General features: G+C 44.4%; 1 protein-coding gene across 2 annotated transcripts in view; it reads left to right on the forward strand.

The window, feature by feature from the left end:
• Positions 1 to 1,029: 1,029 nt before the first annotated feature.
• Positions 1,030 to 24,325, forward strand: part of ASB2 (ankyrin repeat and SOCS box containing 2) — a 28,374-nt gene continuing 5,078 nt past the window's right edge. The window contains exons 1-8 of one of the 2 annotated variants that reach the window (XM_014279721.3): positions 1,031 to 1,755; positions 3,353 to 3,457; positions 8,651 to 8,817; positions 9,492 to 9,647; positions 11,589 to 11,834; positions 14,108 to 14,279; positions 19,122 to 19,683; positions 23,468 to 23,621. In XM_014279721.3, the coding sequence (XP_014135196.2) occupies positions 1,511 to 1,755; positions 3,353 to 3,457; positions 8,651 to 8,817; positions 9,492 to 9,647; positions 11,589 to 11,834; positions 14,108 to 14,279; positions 19,122 to 19,683; positions 23,468 to 23,621 (1,807 nt within the window). In that variant the 5' untranslated portion in view covers positions 1,031 to 1,510. Of the gene's footprint in view, positions 1,756 to 3,352; positions 3,458 to 8,650; positions 8,818 to 9,491; positions 9,648 to 11,588; positions 11,835 to 14,107; positions 14,280 to 19,121; positions 19,684 to 23,467; positions 23,622 to 24,325 lie in introns of both variants that reach the window. The other variant, XM_027804983.2, reaches the window with a different exon arrangement.

Consider the following 24,325-nt stretch of genomic DNA (forward strand, 5'->3'; position numbering starts at 1 on the left):
CAGGAGGCTTGTGGTGTGCTGGACCCTGCTTCCATCGACTACGTGGGTGTGAGTCCCTGGGAAGCCAGGCTGCCCCAGGCACTCGGAGAGCCGGAGCAGAGCCCCAGCCTGCTGGCGAGAGCAGCTGTGCAGGGAAAAGGGGCTGAAGGCTTCACTCTGTCAGCAGTGCTGGTTTGGTGGGAGGCAGGTCCTGAGAAAGGGGGGCCTGGGTGGCTCTGCCATCCTCATGCCTGTGGCTCTGCTGGGTGGTCCAGCTCACCAGGACCCATGGTTGGGCAGGGCAGGGCTGTGTGGAGCTGGAGACCAGCCCAGCTGTGGTGTTGCTGGGACAGGGACTGACAGCACCCAGGCTGGGGGCTGGCAGCTTTGTCGGCAACCCTACTGGTGGACTCCTGCTGCTGGCTCTCCATCCTCCCCTGTCCTGGCCATGTCCTCCGCTGCCCCTCATCGCCATTATTTTACACAGTTCTTACTCAGTCCTTGGCTGTCATCTTCTTTAAAAAGGCAAGCTTTTCCATCTCCTCTCATGAAATAAGCCCTTGGCCCTTGAACACTGGTGGCCAGAGTGGCATCAAATGAGATCCTGCTAGAGCATTGTACAATTCAACACATTAGTACTTCCCTATCACTGCTGGAAATACCACAGTATTTTGGATTGTCTTTGGTTTTTTTGAGTCCATGCTGCAGTGAGGGTTCACAGTCATTCTGTGACTGCTGAGTGCGCTTTGATGTTTTCCCCCTCTCTCATTTCCAGTTCTCAACCACCAGTTTTTAGAAGAGAGCCTGACTATAAGTCTTAAAGCTTATGACCTTGAACTTTGTTCTGTGAAAAGCAAAAAATCAGAAGTGAAACTGAGCAGTCTCATGTTGCTCTCCTAGCTGAGTGAAACAAAGAAAGTCACTTCAAAGAACAGCTTTGCATGTTGCTCAAGAGATCTTCAGATAAGGTAGAAAAAATTACTCCACAAAGTTCTATACACTTTGTGGCAGAGAACTTACAACCATATAAAAAAAAGAACCAGCAAACATACAAACCTCTTCCCTTAATTTTCTGCAATTAGAGCAAGAAATAAAACAACCCTCCCAAAACCCAACAATAGATGCCCATTGGCATTCTCCTAAACAAATTCATTTCAAAGCTGTAGCTCTTCAATTTTATGGGTATTTCCTTTACTTATTTTTCTTTTGAGTGGTGGTAACCAGAATAAGTAGATAAAAACCTGCCTTGCTTGCAGCAGCTCACTTCCCTTTCTTAAACACCAGCTAAGTCAATTACTTCTCTGTGACAGAAAGGAGTTAGTTCATTACATTTACATGCAGATTTTAGCTGATAATCTTCTCTCCCCGGGAGGAGGTTTTCTGAAGGGTTTTCTGGTCAGTCTAATGAAGAGGCAAAGCCGAACAAAAGCACAAGATAATTGAGTTTGTTTCATTTTCCAAATTTTGATGATCACAATTTCCTTTTACAGGAAAGCCAAAAAAAAAAAAAAAAAAGAAAAAAAATATAAAAATGGCTACAACAGCAGCAAATACTCAAAGACAAACTATAGGCTGCGAGGAATACAGTCTGTACGGTAGCTTGAGTGAAGATGAGCTGATAAAGATGGCCATCCAGCAGAGCTTGGAAGAGGACCCCGTGGGTCAGCCAGCTGCCCAGAGCCACCAGAAGTCAATGGTGGCAGGTCCCAGCGAGGCAGCCGCCCCCAGCCACGCCAGCAGCCACAACCCGCCCTACCGCATCTACCCTTGGCAAAGGTGAGTGAGCCCCTGCCTGAGCTGCCTGGCCCAGACAAACACCCTGCCCGGGAAGAGAAAAACAGCTTCCCCTGTCAAAACACATGCTTTTTAATTAGCTTTACCAAGCGGCTGCTCTGTGAGTCTGTCATTAGTTTGAAAGCCAGTCTGCTATAAATCCAATGAGGTCAACAATTTACGCCCTCACAGCAAAATGAGAATTTGCTTGATGTTATCTGCTGTAAGCAACAGATAAAACAAGAAAAGGGGCACTGCTACATGCTTTCCTGAACAACAGCAGCCCTGCTGAAGCCAGTGGCTCCTTTCCCCACGGGGGCATGCTGTATGCTGAGCCTAGATTTTGCCAGAGACGGAGCACAGCATTTGTTATGGGAAAACAGAGGAGAGAGGCCAAAAATAGGTACATAAAACAGTGTGAGCTGGCTACCTTCTAAATACTGCAGTCTTTAAAGGATGTAGTTATTTCAGATCGGAGACTGGCCTCAGGCACACTGCTCTCAGCCAAGAGCAGCTCCAGACACCAAAGCGTGGCAGCATCCCCCTCCCCTGTGGTGCTGGGCTGTGGGTTACAGACACCTGCTGACAGTTTCAAACCCAGACATTGTTCTCCTTTAATTTTTTAAAACACAGATTTCTCAAATGGGGAGGGAAGAGGTTACAAAGTCACTCCAAAGCCAAGGGAAAATATCCTTTTAAACTCCTTTTTTTTTTTTTTTTTTTAATAATCTGGGAGTAACTGAAATTTTGTTCCTCCTTCATTCTCATAACTCCACCTTCCTCTGACACCTCACTCATTACCACCTGTGATTGTTTGGTTTCCAAGGCTGGGAAACTGGGAACAATTTGATGAGCAGTAAGCGCGTTTCATAGCTGTGGAATCAGGATGCTGTGCCGCAGGGCCATCCTGCTCCCACCAAAGGTCGTGGCTTCTTGGGATCATTACTGTGCACTTGTACTGTCAGCTCTGCCACAAGGACCTGATGCGGGGGAGAACAAGGGCTCCCCTAGCCATTTGGTCTTGTCCTCCTTGGGGGTCCTTTGACACCTGCTGTTTTGGCAAAAGACAGCATCTGCTGTTCCATGCTCTAACCTGTCCTGCTTCTGCCTCAGCTGAGCAGCTTTTGACCTCCCACTGGAGGGAAAAACTTTGCAGCCTGTAGCTCTGGATCTGTAGCATTGCTGTACTCTTCTGCCACCCAGGAGAGCTGAGCTGGAAATGGAGCTGGCACCCGGGTGCCCTGGGCCCTCCTCCACCCCTGCCTCTGCCTGCTTGCGTGGCGCTTTGGAGGTGATGAGTGTCACCTCGCCTCGTCCCTGCTTCCTGAGCGGTGGTGGTAGGGTTAACCTCACTGCTGTCTTATATGGTCATTTGAATCCCCTGACGCTTCCTCAGAGGGCCAAAAATAATCTCGAGCCGAGCGAGCAGCTGAATCCAGCACAGAGCAAGCCGTGGCCATCTGCTTTTATTCAAAGCCCTGACCGGCAGGCTTTCTCGCTCTATCTCTGCGGATGCGTGTCTCTGTTTCTGCCTCAACATGACCTGTTTCTCCTATTCGGAGTATTTCTCTTTATTTCATTCATGTCATCGCCACTCCAGATTGGTGGCCCAGCCAAGAGGCCGTGCTCAGCCGTCCAGCTCGGGGGCAGCCTGGGGGTTCAGGCGAAGGTACGATGGCAGCCTGTTCAGCACATCCCAGCCCGTGTAAGTGCCTTCCTCTCCTGCTTTTCCCTGTGGTCAAAACAAGCCTTGCTATTCACTCTCCCCCTGAGCCAGTTCTTCGGGGTGGCAACAGTATCTGGTGGGGGGAAATGGTGGTGTTCATCTGGAAGAGGTCTTGTTGATACCTGCACCGCACCGTCGCTGCCCTCCCATTCTTCCTTCCGACCTCCCAGCTGCCCCAGACCATGCCCAGGCTCTTGCAGGTGACCCACCTCAGACCTCCCTTGTTCTCTTCACCCCCTTGACCCCTCTCCATTCCTCCAGTGCACATGTCCTGGGTACTCTGGGTCATTCGGTAGCTCTGAGGGGACAAGGATGGCAGGGAAGGGATGCCTGCACTGTGGTTTATTTATATAGGCTGACTCCTGAGTCAACACAGTAGATGAGGCAGGCAGGTGCTGAGAGTAACTGTGTTGGTATTAAGTTCAGCAATGGGGAAGAGTGGGGAAAACAAACAAACATTTTATTGCAGTATGTAAACAGGGTGAGAAAGTCCAGTCCTTCAAAATAAATATTTTATAAACGCTCCCAAGAGGCCATGCCTGTTCTGAGCAATACCAGCACTGTTCTTCCACACTGAGGAGGGCTGCTGAGGAGCCATAGCACATCTTACCTGCCCAACGAGGAAACCAGCTTGACTGACTTTAATCCTTCTGGCCACATTTTGCAGTTGGCAGAGACTGTAAATAAGCTAAGGTGAAAACAGTCATGGATGAGGAAAGCAGACAGGGATAGTGGTGGCCCACACTCTGCCCCAGTGCCTGTATGTAGTGAAAATGTCTGGACCGTATTGAGTTTATTACAGCTCCCGGCAGGCAGAGAGATGCATGCACCTGCCTTTAGCTATGAGATGAAGAGAAGAAAATCAGCGCACTCTCTGTCCTGCAGAAAATTCTTGCCTGTCTTTATCTACCCAGTTCAAATCTAGTCTGTTTTATTCATCTTACAAGTCCCTCCCTGGATGTATGTTGCAGTGACCACCCCCCCCACACACACTTCTCCTTTCATCGCTTACCCAGCTCTACAATCTCCCCCACCTCACCCTGCACCCTAGCTGATCCAGCTCTGTGCCTGGCTCCCCACTGACATTGCCCTCCCTGACATTGTGAAAACCTATTTCTGTTGAAGCATGAAGCCTCCCTCAACCTTGTCACCTGCCAGTGCCCCTTGGCCACACTAAGATCACATCCTCTCATTAAGTGCTCTGCACACCTTACATGCCTCTCTGCTGCTCCGGGTGCAATGACTGGAGGGCAGGCATTTCTTCTGTATTAGGTAGCTCAGTAGGGTTCAGTCCACAAGAAGGCTGGGATAAAGCTGATAACTTAGGGCTCCTCTGCTACCAGGTGAAAGCAAAAATGTGTTTGGGAAGCCACCTGAAAGCATGATGTCATGACTGCTTTATAGCCCTGGTCCCAGAGCCAGGCAGGGATGATAGTTGGCTTCACCTGGGGAGATGCTGTTCCTTCATGCTGCCTGTATCTCACCATGCTGCCTGTATCTCACCATGCTGCCTGTATCTCACCATGCTGCCTGTATCTCACCAGGCTGCCAGGAAAGGGAGGAGCAGGAGCTTCCTGAACCTTTCTGTGCTCCACTGAACTGCTTCTGCAGCACCCAGAATTGACCCCATCATACATCTTATCTGCAATGAGTATTTATTATCTTGGCTGCTGGCCTTTGAAATGCCTTTATTCTTTTGACTTGCCTGTAAGGTTCAGATTTCATCAGATCTTCGGGTTTCCTCTGTAGTTTTAATACTCACTTTTTCTGTATCTGACAAAATCCAAGCTGTAGAATGTGTTGCATTTTTTTAGAACAGCCAATTATGAGCCAGGCAGAAAACAAGGATTACACATTGAAACTCATTAAACTTTCTGTACTGATCTGGAATTTGCTTGGCTAAAGCATCGACAGCCTTGTCCAGCAAACCCCCTCATTTTGCTCAGGAATCATTTAAGGTCAAGGAGCCCAACAGAAGTTTGCTTCCTTCAGCATCTGAGGGCTTAAGCAGAGTAGTAACTGATTCTTCACACATTTTTAACCCTGCCACAGATCCAAGGTACGCTCTGCTTTCACTGAGGCCTCAGCTAAATGTAATTCACTCTGCATTTGCTGTGTGCCAGCCCAATGCACAGCCTTCTGCACTGGCCCACCTGGCATGCAGTAACTCATTAAGTGCTGGTAGCAATCATGTGCCCAAATCCTCAGGCTGCAGTGAACAGCCCTGCAAGTGTAATCTGAACCTTCGCACAGAACAACAGATGGTTTCAGCAGCCTTGTGCCAGAGGCTTTTAAAGATGAAGGTCCCCCACCTCCGCCTCCTCTCCCAGCCAAATGTGCCAATTGTTGCTGTTAGCAGACTTCAACAAAATGCCCAATTTAAAATGCCTGTATAAAAATCTGTTATCTGTACAAAACTAGCAGTGTTAAGCTTAATCCCCAGGGTACTCTAAATAGCGTGGAGATACAACAGTGTCCCTGGGACCTCAGCAGGGCAGCTATCAGAAGGTCACTTGATTTCTCCTGGGTGGGCTGTGGCCAGGAAGGCAGCTGCCTGCTCTAGCTGTTATCTCCTCAAGCAAAAAGCTTGGCTTTGGGTCCCATATCTCCCTCCATTCCAGCATTGCTATTTTTGTGACCCTGCTGTCTTGAGATCACTGCTTCCAGCTATAGAAAAGGAGCAAGGGGTACTAGGTCCTTTTTCACCTGGGAAATGGTGTCCTTCCCATTCCTTGGCACACATGTGTTCACCTGTTCCATTGCAGTCCCTGAGTTTATCCTCACAGAAGCAGCTTGGTGACTTTTCTTTCAGTGCTAGGATTAGTGTTATGGCACAGATTTTGGTACCTCTAGGCAGGCTGAAACTAATGATGTCTACATAAATTTCAGGCTGTCAGTCTGCCCAGCCCCTGCAAGGCAACAAAATCCAGTGCTACTTCTGTAACTTGCACTAAATGCAGAGGCTGTACTAATGATCTGCTTTTTGAGGACTCCTGCGCTGTGAGCTGCCCCTATTTTTCTGTCTCTGATCTCTGTTGTAGAATTTTAGACCTTCTGCCATAATCGGAGTTTCTTCTGGTTGTTCCCATTGTCACTGCTCTGCATGACAGTCACTGCACACTGTATTCCTGCTCTGGTGATGCTAAAAGTCTCTCTGAGACATGCACTTCCCTTCCCTGTCTCTGCTTTCAAGGCTGCAAGATGTCTCTTTAGAGTTAGTTTGAACCACAAACTGTCCTATGTTTCCAACATCCTCTTGTTCTCTGTCTCTGAAATCATTCATTTTTTGCAAGTCCCCATTAGAAGTGGAAAAATGCTTCTTCCTTTGTGGTGTTTGCTGTCCTGGTGCTTAGTCATTTGGTGCCTCAGAATAAGGAAGCAGTGCCTGCCTTCTCCCAGCACAGCTGAGCAGGAGCATGAGCAGGTACTCACGCTGGAAGGCACAGCCAGCCCACCGCCAGGCACAGAGCCACTGCCTGCCAGGGGCAAGGGTCCTGCCTGCATCACCTGCAGGGTACCTGCTCCCTGCCTCTGCTGCGCTGTCAGCAGCCTCAGCCGGGGTGGAAGGAGGGTGGCGGGCCGGGCTGCGGGCACTGCTGACCCATGGTACGGTGACAGGCAGCATTGTGACCCCACTTTGCAGGGAGTCCCACAGCAGCTCTTGCTGTTGCTCGGCAGGACTGGTGTGCCCAGTCAGCCCTGCTCTGCAATAGCTCTTACAGAGCTTGGAGAAATGGGTTGCTGTCTGGACTGTGCAGAACACAAGCTTGGCAAAGAGAAGGCTTGGCAGAGCAAAGCACACTTGTAGGCTGCTCATTGTGTCTCACTTCTGGGTGGCATGGAGCACACTTCATGCTCTTTGTAGATTTTCACAGTACGCCTTGTCTTGAAAGCTTCAGAATTAGGTAGCATCAAAAGACGATTGTCACGTTATTTTTGTTTTCTGTGATAAACAGTGAAATACTACTTTAACACTTTTCAGTGATTCTACACATTTCAATCACTTTCTACTCTGTAGAGGCTTTAAAATACTCCTTACCTCCCTCTCTCCCTAATAATTTTTTATTCCTTTTACTCCTTGTGCCTAGAAGTTTTTTGACCCTGTGGAGTCTGACAGTGGTTTGCTGGGTTCAAATGGACCAGATCACAAATCTTTTTACAGCTTGGCATCAGGTCCCAGCTGTGGTTCCAGAGGCCCCTGACTGCTGGAGTTTCTTGGGGAATCGCTAACTTGTCTAAGAGGTTTGCAGGAATGGACTTGTCAACGGAGCTAACGGGTCTGCTCCCAAGCAGGCTTCTCACGACCAGATTTTTAGAAGTGCCCAGCACCTAATATCTCTTACTGGGACACTGAATACACACTTTTGAAGGTTTATAATTTCTGAGGTGGTTATCATTTCTGAAAATTTGATTACTCAGTGCTGAAATAAAGGCTGGGGACCTGTGGGGCGTGGTTGTGAAGGGCAGTGCAGAATTTCATTTGGGTGGGTGGATTTGGTTTTTTAATCCTCCCTGGCTGAAGAAAGGAAAGCCCAGATCAACACCCTGATGTTCACACAGTCTAACCAGAGCTCTCCCTTCTTCGTAACTGGACTGGCTAATGTCTGAAAACAGCATTGTGTAAGAGAAATTGGAAGTATCTTTAAAATACAAGAATAAGATTTGTTGAGAATTTCTGTTTTAGGGCTAAGCCACCTGCAAATCAAATTTAAAGTTTTCTTCAGGGATGAACAGAAGAAATTATCTTCAAAGCTGATCTTATTCAAGAGATCTCATATGGAAACACATGTCCCACATGGGACAGCAAATGGCAGGGTGATGCAGTTATCACAACCATGGACACTCATGGAAGTGTACAGAGCAAGGGTAAAGCTGGTCTCCCCCAACTCCAGCTATCTAAAATATAAGTGTTTATGTCAGAGATTAGTCACACTTTTCACCTTCCTCACACTCCAAGGAGAGAGCTTGGCACCTCCAGACAGTGATTTTTCTGATCTGTTGTGAGTGGCCAAATCAGAGAAGACAAATTTTACCTCTACAGGTCCTGTAGCAAGACACCTTAGGATGATAAATACTATATAGGCTAGGGATTCACTATATTGGCTAGACGATACGGTGATGTTGCTGCAAAAAGCTTCTCAGTAATGAAGGAGTTTTAATCTTATTTTAAAGAGAACTTGACCCTGTAGTGGCAGCAATCAAGGATGGAGATGAAAAAGCAGTATGCAACATGATGAAATCAGGAAAAGACCTTTCTGAACCTAATAAGGATGGCTGGATACCCCTCCATGAAGCTGCGTACTATGGCCAAGTGGGTTGCCTGAGCCTGTTGCAAAAAGGTCAGTGAAGTTAAAACTAAGTAATCACAAAAGGGAGAAGAAGAATATGAATAAATTAAAAAGCAGAATTAGCAGAAACCCAAGCCTGGTCTGGGACAGTGTGTGAAGCTTTTTTCCAATCTCTCTGAGCGTATGTTAATTTCACCTTCTCTTTGAGAATAGGTTCCCAGACTGAAGCTTCTAAAAGTTAGGATCTTCCAGAGAAAGTGGTATCTGGATAGATCTTGCCAAGTCCTGGACATCTCACAGTAAAGCCTTGTAGCTGAACTCTCAGCTGTTGTGAGCTGCTTGGCTGCCACAGCTGACAGCAATTACCCCACTTCCCACTAGTGGGAGATCCAGCCCAGCACCTCTTTGCTTATCTCTGAAGGTGGTTAACTACTATAGTTTGTTTTCAAACTGTTGCTGAAGAGCAGTTACTCCACAACTTACTGCATCACCAGTGGCCATAGCTGAACATTTTAATCTATGCCGGCCACTGATTTAAAGTGCTTGATCTGAGTTACAGTAACTTTATAGTATATTCTTAAATTGCTTTGCTCATGGAAAAGGAAAAGAAAAGAAATAAACAACAAAAAGTCACGTAAAGCTAGGAGGATCTTGAAAGGTAATGATGCTGCAGATACTTGTGCACTACGTGCTGTGATGGCTTTGGGCTTGCCATTTCTTCACAGCGTACCCTGGCACAATCGACCAGCGCACCCTCAATGAGGAGACAGCTCTCTACCTGGCCACCAGCCGGGGCAACCTGGACTGCCTGCTCACCCTGCTGCAGGCTGGGGCCGAGCCTGACATCTCCAACAAAGCCAGAGAAACGCCACTCTACAAAGGTAAGCGGCTGCCTTTCCAGGGATGCTGAGCTCTTCTGGCACCACCGAGGCAGAGCTGCAGGATGGCTGGTGGTGTGAGGCTGAAACTGTGATTAGCTCTCATTTTCTACTTTCCCTGTCTACTATGTCTGACCTGCCATGCCACAGCCTTTCTTCTCATCCACCTCAGAGGCAGGATTAGAGCTGCCCCTGCAGGATGCCACATGGGCTGAGGGTGGGGTGGGTGATGCTTAGTGGGGCCCTAAGCACAGGGTGTCTGCACAATGTCCCAAACTTATGGAAAGCTGGATTGTACAGGAATATGTATGCTCGTCTAAACAGTAGGTCCTGTTAGGTGTGGGAGTACGATGGCTGTAGACATGCCAGTGATTCCTATATTGTGTGCGCCAGGCCAGGCTGTGTGCTGTGGGAGATGCATAAGGTTGTAAACAATTCATTGAGGTAGGTAAAGTGTTTAGTGTGAACATGCTACTTTGCTGCTGGTCAGAGAGAACACTTTCTTTAGCAGAACAGCTTTACATTATGATATCACAAAGATTCAGAGAAGGAGATGATCTCTCACACTTTCATGTCCATGCCCTTTAACTGACTGCTCCTGTCATGACTATTTTTAGCACTCTAAAACATTAAAAAGCACATATTACTGGTTAAAACAGTAATCTTGCCTCCAAGTTTGGATGCCTAGCATTAGAGCTGTTTAAAATGCATTTGTTTTAAAATTCTGGCCTATAGTCTGCTAAAGGAAAGCTGTTCAACCGTGCATTTAGCACACAGTAGTGGTGGTAGTAGTAGTAGCAGTGCTCATACTACTAATAATAACAGCAAGTGTAATAGGAAAGCACCGTTTAGCCAGAGGAAAACTGTTATTAAGGATGTGCTACTCTTGATGCAAAATCTTCTGGTCTATCCTCCAACAACAACAACAACAAAAAGAAAAAATATCGTAAGAAACTAGTCATCCCCAGTGCGTAAACAAATTAAACTCTGCAGAGCCATGCACAGGTAATTACAGAAGTGTCTAATCACATAGTTGCTTTCAGTACACATGAGTGACACCTGCGTATGGGTGAGGAAGCCATGGCAATATCCCAAGGGAAGAGCCAAACCCAAAAGGTGGGAATTCTGTGAGGAAAAGACACTATTATTTCAAAGAAAAAAACCCAATTGCTATGGAGTGTGCTGGCCTCTCTATACATTGTACAACAAATGCTAACTGGGGTTTGTAAATGTCCCTTATTCTAAGTACCTTTGGTTTGGGGTCCCACCATAAAGGTGTGCAGGAAGCCTCACAATTTGGGATTCAAAAAACAATGGGACAAATTGGTAGAATAAAAATCAACGAAATACTATTAATTATCAAGAAAATATCTTTAGCTCAGGATGGTCCTGAACTATAAATTGTTGCAAGCTGAGAAAGTGCTGCTGACTCACATCATTACTGTTTCCTAAGGATCCTTTCCTGGGTACTGTTGGTTTAAGCTTGTTTTGGGTTTTTTTTTGTCTATATAGAGCTTTATCTGTTGTCCAGTCAGTTTGCACCGAATTTGGAAAGTTTTCAAGTTATGATTTCTGTAACATGTTGTTCTTTATAAATAATCTCCTGCACCTTGTCACCTTGCTGTGTCACTGTGGTGTCCAGTTGGTACAAACGTGCTGGGCTGGATTCCCCTTCATGCCAGGCCTGGCACAAGTCCTGCACAGAACACTTAGCCTCCTCCAGGCCCTGGTTGAAGATTGCCTTCACTGCCACATCATTTACAAGCCCCGGACAGTGTCATTTGGTAACAGCCTTGGCCCTCATATTCACCTAGATGGAACTTTGGTCTTTACTGACTATGGCCTAGTTGTATTATATTGCCTTATGCTACATGGAATGGATACCACAACATCCAGAATCTTCTCAAAAGCCTGTCCTAATCACTTCCCTTTTTTCCAAAACAGCTTGTGAGCGCAAGAATGCAGAGGCTGCAAGGCTCCTGGTGCAGTACAATGCTGACACCAACCATCGTTGCAATCGAGGATGGACTGCTCTCCATGAGGCTGTCTCCCGAAATGACCTGGAGATTATTGATATCCTTGTGAAAGGAGGTGCAAAGATCGAGTCTGCAAATGCCTATGGGATCACTTCTTTGTTTGTGGCAGCTGAGAGTGGGCAGTTGGAAGCTTTGAGATACCTCGCAAAATGTGGTGAGTACAGCTGTGCCATTAAATGCCTTTACTGCTTTCATTCTTCATATTTCAAAGTTGCCATTAATTCTCCCTGGCTCAGTTTTTCTGCTTCTGGAGACAAGACCTAGCCTTCAGAGGTGCTGAAACCCTGTTGTTCCAGGTGGCTGAATTGTGTAGGGTCTTCCAGTGAGCATGGCCCAGACACGTCCGCTTCTTCAGCATCCATTCATGGTCACCTACTTTGGGAAGTAATATCGTGCTCTCTAATTACACTGCCTGATTGAAAACCCATATTGCTGCACACACGTAGCCTAAAATCCAATCAGTCATAAAAGATAACTGTAGGTGGTAATAGATGTCAGAAGCTGAACATTAGCCAACCCCATCTTCTCATGAACATGTGCAGTGATGGGCAAGGTTAGCTGTCCTCCATTAATGAATCCTGCTGAAAATAGATAAATACTATTGTATAGTTAATGGATTTACACCAAGGAGAAGCAGACTTGCTCTCTCTGTGTGTATATGTTCAAACATGTGAACAGAGTGAATTTGATTCTAGTTTACACTAAATCTACCTTTTACTGCTCCACTCATGTAAAACAGCTTTAAAATAAGCACAACGTACTTTACTACTCTTCTGAGGCATATTTTATTTTCACTGTGGGCTAATATCTTCAATGTAGGTAACAGCTGGGCCCTGCACTTGTGAAATAAGAGCTAAACAGCAATGAAGATAAGAAAAACTTCTGAAGCAGTTAGTATGGCTAAAATATGAGTTGGGGAACAAAAAATGTGTTCTGCTGTCCAGCTAGCATTCTCAAGTCAGTTTTATGTGACCAGTTAGTCCACCACACTGCCTACAATTTTAGAAACTAAGCCAGGATGTGATTTGTGTTTCAACTTAGATAGATATTAGGATTTCCGTAAAGTTCAATTTTGAGAAAAATACACAGGAGAAAATCCATTAAAACTGTCCAATTATTTCAAGCCCTGGAAAGCTCCTCTGAGAATCCCAGTAATGATATCACTGCATTGTTTATGATGAGCAATGTTCATCATAAAAAAGGGTTTCTTTTTCATTTCTTTTTCATTAGGATCGTAGTCCTGTGTTATGTTTTGTCACTGCAATTCTCCTGATGTTTCCAGCTACATCTTCAAAGGGCCAAATACAACACAGATGTTTCAGTTTGGGGCGAGAGCACAGGGGAATGTTCTCTTTGGCAAGGAGTTTTCATGATCAAATGGGAGACTGATTGGCTCCTCTATTGGAGTTTAAAAGCAAAACTCCAGTGAAATGTCATTCCCATTTAGGATACACATAGAGCAGCCCTCCTGAGGACAGCACAGTACAGTATACTACAGTCAAAACCCAGGCTTCCAGGCCTTAAATATCTAGCACAGAAAAAGCTAGAATCCAAATTGTTTGTGGCCAAAAAGTATTAGGTCTTGGTTTATTCTTGCAAGTTGTTTATTAAGCCAAATACACGCTAGAGCTCCAGAAAAAAATGCCCCAAATAATCTAGTAGCTCATGAATAATGTTCATCTTTTTTTGGTAAAACCTACCATTCGGAGCCTAACTGGAACCCTTGTGAAGTGATGTGGCCTTAGGTGTTGAGTTTTGAAATGAAATAAATTTTCATTGAATAAGGCATGACCAAAGCTGATTAGAATTGTTACTCAATACCATGCAGATGTCATGTTATAGAGTACTCTTTTGGCCTGGCTATGTACTAAAACTAAAATATAGTGTAAATAGTATAAATGTACTGATAGCGTGAATATATAAAAAGTATAAATAATATATTTAAATATAAATAAATGTATATCATAAATATATAATCATAGAATTATGGAGAGCATCTTTTGATGTTATCTAGCCCAAACTCCAGCTCAGGAATAATCTATATACATTGTATAAACTCATAAATTCAAATGGAATTATTGTATCTAAAGAAAAGGCCATGCTATATAAATAATTTTATAGTTTTAAAGTTTTTTGCCTTTGAGCTGCAGCTGAATGGAGCCTAGAATCATGATTGGGAGCTAATAGTCACCACCCATGTTAAACTCTCCCTCATAAAATTCACATCATATTAAAAACCAGTGGAAAGCTATGATGTAACTGTATACAACTGATATGACTGTATCACCTCTGATATGACCTCATTCACATCCCGGTCCAGCACATTTTGTAGCTTCAGTGTCATGGAGATGTATGTGTCCATTCAAAGCATGTTGCTTCCACCTGATTTTAACCTTTTGGTGCTACAAAGGTTTTCTTCCTTCCTAGGTGCTGATATAAATACTCAAGCCAGTGATAACGCCTCTGCTCTTTATGAAGCCTGTAAAAATGGACACGTACCTATCGTGGAATTTCTTTTGTCCCAGGGAGCAGATGCTAATAAAGCCAATAAGGATGGCCTGTTACCTCTTCACATAGCAGCCAAAAAAGGGATTTGCGAGTAAGTTTTAGTTCATTTCATAGTTTCATCTTTTAGACAAGAATCTGAAGTCCTTATTAAAAGGAGATTGGAATGTTCTAGATCTAATTGTGAACATGGGATGCTGCCACTTGGGAGCTGGTCTTTCTGCTTGCACAGCTCAGGCTGGAAATGAAGAACGTGTTTGCAGGTTGGGATGGTCTAGGATGGGGTGAGCAGGAATGTGGGTGCAAGATTCCTTTAGCTTTGCCAAGATGTCACCTATTACAACTAAAAAGACTCATGTATCTTGGAGCAGATTAAATTGAGCTCCAGAAAATATGCTTGAGACAGAATAAAAAAAATCTGTGTGTGTGCATGTGTGTAGGGGTAGGAGTTAGTCCTCATTTTTTCCTACATGAGCCCATTGTGATTCTCCTGTACAAGCAGAACATGCTGCATTCACCTCTGGTATGTCCAGGTTTTATTAACAATAATTCAGATGCTGACAGCAGGAAGTGGTTAAGTGAATCTCTAGGGCATTGGAAAGATTGTTGCTAGAATATGGTGTCCAGTTCTGGTATCCTCCCCTTCAGAACCCTTTCAGGAAATTGGAAAGGCTTCAGAAAAGAAGTACAAGAATTACTCATGATCTGGAAAATATACTCTATTAGTGAGTGATTAAATGACTCTTAAATATAACAGACAAACGCATAAAAAGATCTAGCGGGATCTTTTTTTTTTCTGAAGTAAAATGTGTTTGGGATAGAGCTGAGCACACTTTGAACAGTGAGAAAAGTAACTAATGGAAAAATAACCAGGAATTGAGTAGACTTACTAGTCCTCTGAAGCAGAATTGTTTATAGGAGAAACTCTACAGCCTGTGATAAAGGATATCAATTTAGAAAATGCTGTCTAGGGATCGGATTGTTGCACTGTCATGGAAATATTGTTGACCTAGCTCTTTCAAGACCTGAGACATTGGAGTATGCTTCTGAGGATGAACTCCTTAGCATTCTGATCCTAGGGCAAGTTATAGCTCCTGCCTTTAACCCCTCACTGCTGGAAGGGTGAGTGACCCACAGCCATTTTGCAAAATACAGTCACATTTCACAGTGACAGACCCTTTTGGTGACTGTAGCAAATTCTTCTGTCACAGCTTCTATCAAAATCCTTTCAGCAATAGTCAAAGGAAAGAGTATATCCAACTGCAAAGACTGCTTCTGGATAGTAAAGCTAACTTTGCAGACAACTGTAGGAGCAGATTCTTATATATTTCACAGTGCCTGGGGAATGAAAAATTTTGACTGCACTACGCCTTCCCATAGCATCTTTTATCCTAGTGTTTAGGTCTTCTTGGGAATCCCTATTAAGCTTCTCAAATCACTTTGATAGGCCTGAAGATAATAATTTTCTGCAGTTGGAGTAGGCCTGCTTTGTGTGCAAGCTGTGTATTCTAGAGGGCAGCCCAGTGTGTGTTTATACGCATACAGCGTGTACATGAATACCCTACATAGACTAATGCAGGCATGATTCAAAATTTTCTCTGGGGTTTGAGCTGCAAAGACATTTTCTTGAAAAAAAACCCACATTTTAGATGAGAAATGTGCCAGAGACAGAACACAGCTTTAGTTGCTCACTTTCAAAAAAAGTTCATCTGAAAATACAGTAAGTCGATCTGAGTCCAATTTGTATATAGAGTCTGCACCAGCTCTCTGAATCTTCTACTCCCCTCAATAGTTCCTCACCCTGACCTGAAAAGAAATTTACATGGAAACTCTACAAGCTGAGTCCATCCCCATGTTATGAAGGAAAGTGCCTGGTTCAGATCTCACATCTGTTTATTCCCAACACCCAGCAGCATAAATGAGACCAGAATTTAGCCCAAACTCCGAGTTCCTTCACTTGTAAAAGACTGAGCACAAATATTTGTGCACAACTGCTGCAAACTAAGTGCAAAAGAAAGAAAAAAGAAAAAAATTTCTGCTCTTATAAATATTTATCTAAATGACAAAGCTTTAGCCCAATTGGCTGATCATTCTTAATTCCTTTGGTATTCAGTAAAATAACACCCTTCACGGTGACCTCTCTTTGTATTCCTGCAGATTTAATACGTAATTCTGCAGGAATTCCACGCTTCAACTTTTTGCCAGAGCACGAAGGCTCCCTACCATCAAAAAGCCAAGAATGCAGTCCCAAGGCTCAACTGTCAACTCTTGTTGCTTGGTGTTTGTTTATTTTAAGTGACACCTTGTCAATACTGACCTGAAATTCATAAGGGTCATCTCATCGGCTGTAGGACAATCACAAGCAGTTATTTAACTCCTCCCCCCTCGGAACTGAGATGCTGAGAAGGGAAGACTTTGTGAAGTGTGGGCAAATTTATCAAGTAAATGAAAGCCATTAAATTTTTGGCACATTCATGCTAAGGATGCTCTGCCTCATATATATATATATGCCTTTCCATATAGTTTCTAACAAATAGAAATTACAAAAACAGGTGCCAGGGATAAGGGGAAACTTGGCACTATTTCAAAACTGTACATGAGGCTCAGCCTTGTGATGGACGTAGGATGTAGCCTGGCGTGTCTGGCCTTGGCTGCCTTCTCCCTCTAGACAGACAGGAAAGACTGCAGAAGTGGAGGCACCATATTACTGAACTGACCCGCTTTGGAGGATGAGGAAGAGAGACGATTCAAGCCTCGAAATGAAACTGATACAAATGTGATGCTTCTTGTTTTTCCTCCCAAAATAAATGTGGGGTACAGGGAGTGTACTGAGGCCTGGGACACTGCAGCATTTGGATGCAGAGTCTCAGCATGGCACCCCTATGTTGAGTTTCAGGCCTCCCTTGCAGACAGAAATGACGCAGTGCCTCTTTAACTCAGATGTGAAGAGCTGGCTGAAGCACATATGCTGGAGAGAAAGAACAAAACAGACCCTTAAATCTTCAAAACAGTTGATCATGGGATGACTAATGCTGGTACTTGGCATGGTCCTCGCAGTGCTCTGTGCCCTTTTTGTTATTACGGCTCTTACAGAACATTTGCTAATGGTGGGAAGTTGCCAGCTCACCAGCGCCCAAACCTCCTGCTCCCTGGTGAGCATCAGAGTGCTGGAAAATGAGTGAGGCTGCTTAGAAAAAAAAAAAAGAAAAAAAAGGTGTTTGATTTCCCAAGATATTTACATATTTTAAAAGACTTTTTGTTTAAAAATGATATGTAGAAGTAACTTAGAGACATCAACAGTCCAACACTTAAATAGGAACATAATCCTGTAAAGTGTTATGCATCTTCAACTCTTATTTCAGCTCCTGGGAGCACTGGAGGCTCTGTCTTTCACAGGATCATTCAGTGTATCACAAAGAAAGGTCTTCCTGAGACTAGCGTTTACATTTGGCTTAGTTCATTATGTAAATATACGTTTGAGGGCTGAGTGTTGGGACCAGGCATTGCAGTCAAGCTGAAGATGTGCAGCATTTTAAAGGAGACATGCTACATGGTAGGAAACTGAGATTTGCATGTTTGAAGAACTGTTGACCGCTGGATAAAGTCTGCATGGAAGGAAGAAGAGGAGGAGAAGGTGTGCTTAGCATGCTGGCTCCTACAGGTTTCATTTTAGATATCCCTCTCTCTCCACAGACAACATACAGGGAACATGAGCATCTCCTGAGACAGTAGGCAGACTCAGGCTGGATGGTCCCTAGTCTTTCTGGAAGTAGCTTAAGGTGACTGGTCTGTATTTACAGAATCAACCTAGTGCCTTGGCTAAACCATCCAGTTTTACATGCAGGAAATGAGGGTTTAACCCAAAGGACTGGTCATGCAGCTCCATTGGCACCTATGGAGAATAAAAATGATCACAGATTTGCAACTGTGGGGCTCCTGCACATCATGTGTTTGAACTTCATGTTACAGAACGAGAGCAGCTTGATTTATGTTGCTGTGTCTGAGGCCACATCACACTTTCCAATAGCAACCCCTGATTACTGGGGTTTAGGACTTGGCTGTACATTTTTTCTCCCTGGGCTAAAGCATGGAAACCAGCCTGGAAAATATTTTTATTTCTTTTTCTGTCCTTTCCTAATTATCTTTTTGGCTCCCCATGATCTGGGATGGATGTTGATAGTCCCATGAATTTGCCACAGCCAAAAGCCACACAGTGAGAGCCTCCAGGATGGAGATCAAGCTAGGGTAATAACTGAATCGTAAAATTGGGCAGGGAGGCTTGGGAACCAAATATGTAGTTTGTTCTAGCTCAGTCCTGCAGAGGAATGTTTGATTTCACCCCATTCTGTCTCAAGCCTCTTGCTGTGGCTGTGACCCATGAGGCCTGCCAACATCTTGTGTTAGTGCCCTTCTCTGCTGAGCAATAAAACATAAAACAATGCCGATGAAGGTGGGGAGATACAGCCTCTCTGCTGGCACCTCAGGCCATGCACCTGTTCCTCCAGTCCTACCCACAGCATGCCGATGAAGGTGCAGAACATCTGGGAGATCCTGGCTGGGCGTCTGCCTTTTGGGCTGGGGCACCTAAGACAAGTTACAACAGGGTAGGTGAGCGCCAGCACATCATCTCTTCCATTGTAACTCCCCCTGTAGCTGCCACTATCTCATAGAAACTGGGTGATAATTTCAAAAAACACCTGTTCCTCCAGGAAAGAAGGAGTCACGCAAGTGACAGTTTCGGCAAGGTAGGAGCACAGGGAGTTGCTGACAGGTTTCAAGTTCACACTTTAGTTTCTCTCAGAGAGAGTTGTTCCTGTGCCTGAGTTGGCAGGCTCTCTCCGGTGGTTACAACCATACAGCTATGATTTGCTGTATGGTTGTAGATCCCCTAGGTCCCCTAGAGCTCACTGCTGTTCATTGACTCTCCACCTGACAGGATTGTCTCCATGCTGATCCCTGTGACCAGCCGCACCCGTGTCAAGCGTAGTGGCATCAGCCCCCTGCACTTAGCAGCTGAACGCAACAATGATGACATCTTGGAAGAGCTGATCGATGCTGGCTATGATGTCAACACCACCCTCTCCAATGAACGGTCCTGCCTTTACGAGGACAGACGCACCACCCCTCTTTATTTTGCTGTTTTTAATAACAACATCTATGCCACAGAGCTCCTGCTGCAAGCTGGAGCCAACCCCAATGTTGACCTCATTAACCCATTACTCATCTCCATTCGCCATGGCTGCCTGAAGACCATGAAACTGCTCCTTGACCATGGAGCGAACATTGATGCCTATATATCAAGCCATCCCACCACATTTCCAGCTACCATCATGTTTTCGATGAAGTACCTTTCCGTGCTGAAGTATCTCCTGGATCTGGGCTGTGATGCAGGTTCCTGCTTTGAGTGTCAGTATGGAAACGGCCCACACCCTGCATTAAATTACAGACGGGACAGACTTAACGATCCTCAGCTGTCCAAGGAGCCAACCATAGTACAGGTAAGCACTGCCTGTCTACCCACAGTACTTCTGAGGACATCTCCTACTCACGTATCCTGCAAATTTTAATGCATTTTTTCTCCCAGATTTCCTGTGATAGAAGATGCCTTCCCTCCTACTTTATTAACAGAAAAAAAGGTTCAGTGAAAGTCCTTGAATGTTCCAAGTCCATGTTCAATGACAGCAGGGTGGTAGGCAACAGCCGCTGTGGCCCTGGCTTGAATCTGTAGTGAATTATGGCCATCTTGACAGCTTTGCTGTCAGATCTACAATATTCTTTTCCTTTGGACCTGAGGTGCCAGGAATAAAGCATGTTTTCTTGATAGGCAGTGTCATATGGGCAGTAACATATGGACAGTAGCATATGGGCAGTAGAAACCTGCTTGTTCTATTTGCCCTATAAGATTTGTTTTGTCTGATACAGAATTTAAGCTCCTAGTTAAATTAGAATTGTCTAGTGCTTCTCTTTATGAGGGTAAACTAATGAATGTAAATAGTTGCAATTCCCCAGTTTACTGAACAAACAGCCATGGTGAGAGAGCGTAAATCATTACATTAGCTATATGACTGTGCATTATATTTGAAGTTTTCAAAAGACGTTAGGAGATGTAGATCCATGATTTCATATGTTCAAAGCCCCTTACAGATTTTAGATATCCACACTTTACACGTGTATCTTTGCAGTCCTTTCCGAATCTCAGCTAGGCTCAGCTTCTGTTGGGCTGGAATTGAACTATCAATTCCTTAAAGAACTTTGCAGAATCTCAGATTACACCTGGGTTTTTTTCTGATCTCTGTGTGCTGACTCCAATCAAAATTTTCTACCCTTCAACATGCAACACAACAAAGAAATCTCAGCATGGCAGTCTTTCTATTTTGCAAAGAAGCAGGGAAGAAATAAATCACCTTCTATCTAGTTTAAGTGTAATTTTGAGGGATTCAGAAGAAAGTGTCATTTAGCCCAAAGAGGTTGTCACTAATAAATGCTCCTTGGTAATGGAAAGAACAAAGGAAGACATTAATAGATCATAGGAGATCTTGACCTTTTTATTAGTCCTGTCTTCCAAAAGACTTTACTCTCTAGTAATGTGTCTGGGAAAAAATGAATAAAAAGAAATCTTAGAAAGAGGATTGTAAGAATCCATCAAAATAATCTCTTATACCAAACAGAGCTGACTTCTCCTTGAGAGCGTTTGTCACAACAAAATTCCTTCAGGATACTACACTTTTGTCAAAGAAGAAATAATAAAATACATCATCTCCAGTTCTTGAACTGTGATATAGTAGCATGTAGAGTGAACAGAGAGCTGGAATTCCAAGGCAAGGAGAGACAGTTTGTCTGTAGCCCTCTGTTGTATCCTAGCCACTCAAAACCCGTTCTGTTTTTACTTATTTAAGGACATTATTTCACTCTGGATCTCACCTACAACTACTTTTAGTGCCTAACAATATATTAGGTCATCACCTTAATGGTCAGACCATGTGAAGCAGAGGTAGCAGAAGCTGTATCAAATCATGTTAGTGCCTAGAACCAGTGAGAGGCAAATGCATACCGAAAAGAAGCAATCCCTTCCCGCCAATACTTTTTTAAATTTGCTTCCTTTACTGCTAGGAATTTGGCTAATGAAAGTAAGGCTTGTGTGGTATAGCTTCATAATATAGTTGTGATATGTTTTGTATTCTGAAATACAGAATGTATCTTATGAAACTATAGCTTTTTCCACACAAAATGCGTACATTTTTTATTTTATTGTATATGATTATGGAAAGATAATAAATCTGAAAGCTTAGTCTTTACACAGTAAAGACCATGAGCTACTGGAAGTGGATTTGAAAAATGAATATCTATAAATCATTACTGTTGCTACTAAATTAATGTGTGCTGGAGAGAGCAAACACAGGGAAATGGTTGCTGTCTCACTGCACCACGTTTCCAGAATTGCAATGTCAGACCCGTGAACACGGAGGGTGAGGTGTCCTACTGCCGCGAGAGGGCATTCGGGGGCCTGCCAAGAGGCATGCTCGGAGTCGCTTTGTCCCTGAGTCAGTCCCTTTGCCTGTAGCTGCAGGTTTGCATAATTTTGCTTCATTTTGTTGTGCCTTTTTTCCTGCAACATGTTTTGGAATATTTTTATTTCAGAGAATGTTTTTGCAGACTGAGCTTGTGAATAGGCAAGAGAGAAAAAGGCAGGCCAGGTCTCTGGCAGAGACAAGAAGAGGAAAGCAGTGAGATTCAGTGTTTTATTGCCCTACACATGTGTCCTCATTTAACTCGATAATGTGGAGTTACTGTTTGGAAGTGGTAGTGCAGATCCCCAGCTTGCACATCCTATAAGTAACTGCATGGCAATGGCATATGCACTGGAGAATGCAGCCAGATATTCTAAACCGAACTTCCTGTAAGTGGTCCAGGTAGGAAGCTGTAGGTTGTCCACTGGGATCCTCCCAACATTACTGTATCTAAATTTCCTGGGAAACACTACAGGGTGGTGCTCAGTGGAAAAAAGAAAAAAAGTCAGAAGAGTAATAAACACCTCTGTGAATGCTGTCACCTTGAATAAAATGGCCTTATAATTTTCTGCAGCTTTATTCTTTCCAGGGTGAGGTAATATAACTTTAATTCTGAGTAAGGGTATCCACACAAAAGTTTAATGCATTTTGATTTAGGGCTCATGCATGTGTAATAAAATTTGATTTTTGATTTTTTTATTAGATAGTTACAGGAGCTTAAACTGAAAGAGATTTAAGCTGGTGCGTTGTCTTTCCTGTTTGTGGTGGGCTTGGAGGGTGCTTGCAGACAGTCTCAGTGACTAAAGTGATCGACGGTGTTTAAGCCACCATCATCCAATTGGGTTTGGCCATGTGCCTGAGTTCTTACCCACACAGCATGATGCAATTCATGTTAAATTTTCTGACTGCTCACATGCACATACATCCATAGATATCTTCGTCATATGCAGCACCTTAACAGAGATAGATGAAGCTGTCTGGTGTATTATACTTAGTTAAAGTGGAAAAAGAAGTCGCTACTTTATTGATATGAGACTGCTTAAAGTCAGGTCCTTAAATCTGTTCTTCAATATCACCATAAGCAGCCCTCCATGCAACAGCTCTAAGTACTCTGCAGCTCCCATGGGGGGCAACAGAAAATTTGCTTAATCCAGGACTGTGTAAGGAAGACATCACTGTATTAGGCCCAGGATAGTTCTCCCATGAGTGAGTAAAACTGCCTGGGATTCATCTGGGCAGAGATTTACCCAGACTTGTTTCTAGTGAGGTGTTTCGTCCCCAAAAACTGCAGATGCTAGTAGGTTCACAAGAAGCAGGAGGTGCTGTGCTTGGCCCGATCTCCCTCTTTCCCTAAGCCTCCTTTCTGCACAGTTGCCACACAGAGCCCCTCCCAAGAAGGGGAAGGGACCCAGCATGCTGGGCCACAGTGCCCTAGGCTTCATGGACCTTTCAGCAGCTCCCTCACTGGCTTGGGGCAAAACTCCTCTGCCCTCCCATTTCTGCGGAAGTAGGACCCTGTACACAATTCAGCATCTTTTCCATGCTCTAGAGCTCGGACTTCAACAGAGGTTTGTGTCCTCCTGCTGTCACAAAGAGGGGATTCCATCTTCAGTTGCAAAAAAAAAGTGCTTAGTTGAAGTTTCTGAAGGGAATCTGGTAATTGCCCTCACAGCTGGTATAAGGTTGGCACCACCAAAGCCCTGTTGCTATTGATGTAGATTCCATGGTCGCATTCACATCCCACTGACTTTAGTCAATCTCTTTTTCCTTGAAGTTTTGTGAAATGGTGTCTACTCCAGAGATAAGTCGCTGGGCTGGTCCAATCATCGATGTTCTGCTGGATTATGTGGGTAATGTGCAGCTCTGTTCCCGGCTCAAGGAGCATATTGACAGCTATGAGGACTGGGCTGTCATTAAAGAAAAAGCAGGTATGGTCACCCAGGAGAGAATCGGACACAAATAGTCCCGCTGCTGGAATCAAAGCCTCAGTTACCATCTCTTCTTAGTATTCACCACTTGAACTTGATAGGATTTCCCTACTGAGACTGAATTACATTTTGGACCAGGCATGAGGCAGTAGAAATTGCTGAGTGTTGCTGGGTCTGTGATGTACACCAGCTGCGGATCTGACCCACTGGGAAGGAGCATTGCCAGTGCAGGAAGGCCCATTTGGCCGCACCTGGGGTGCAGTCACATCAGGGCAGGTGGGCAGCATGACCATCTCCACAGCAGCCCAGCAGTCACCAGTGGACTTTAAAACTTCTACTAACATTCTGCTCTCCCAAATATCCTTTCCCTCAGGATCAAGTCTTTCATAGACATTATCAGTATTAGTTTCCTGGCACCAAGATAATTTTGGTACATATTACATTTATTTTCAGTGGGAAGGCTGAGTACTGTGAAGCAGCTCGTTTAAATCTTCCTAGAAAGCCCATAGCTAAGGCTGAGATGGGATACAGCACCCCATCCTCCTGCCCTGCTTCCTTCCCTATGTCATAACTCAGAATAGATGAGCTGCCACTAATGCCAGATGAATCATCCCTCTATTACGGAAAAGCCCCCTTTTTTCATTCATCCTCCCATTTTCCTCTTGACACTGACCTGGCCAAGCTGAGCTGTCCCTCTCAAGTTT

This window comes from Falco cherrug, chromosome 7 (genome assembly GCF_023634085.1).
Source record: "Falco cherrug isolate bFalChe1 chromosome 7, bFalChe1.pri, whole genome shotgun sequence".
NCBI lineage: Eukaryota > Metazoa > Chordata > Aves > Falconiformes > Falconidae > Falco > Falco cherrug.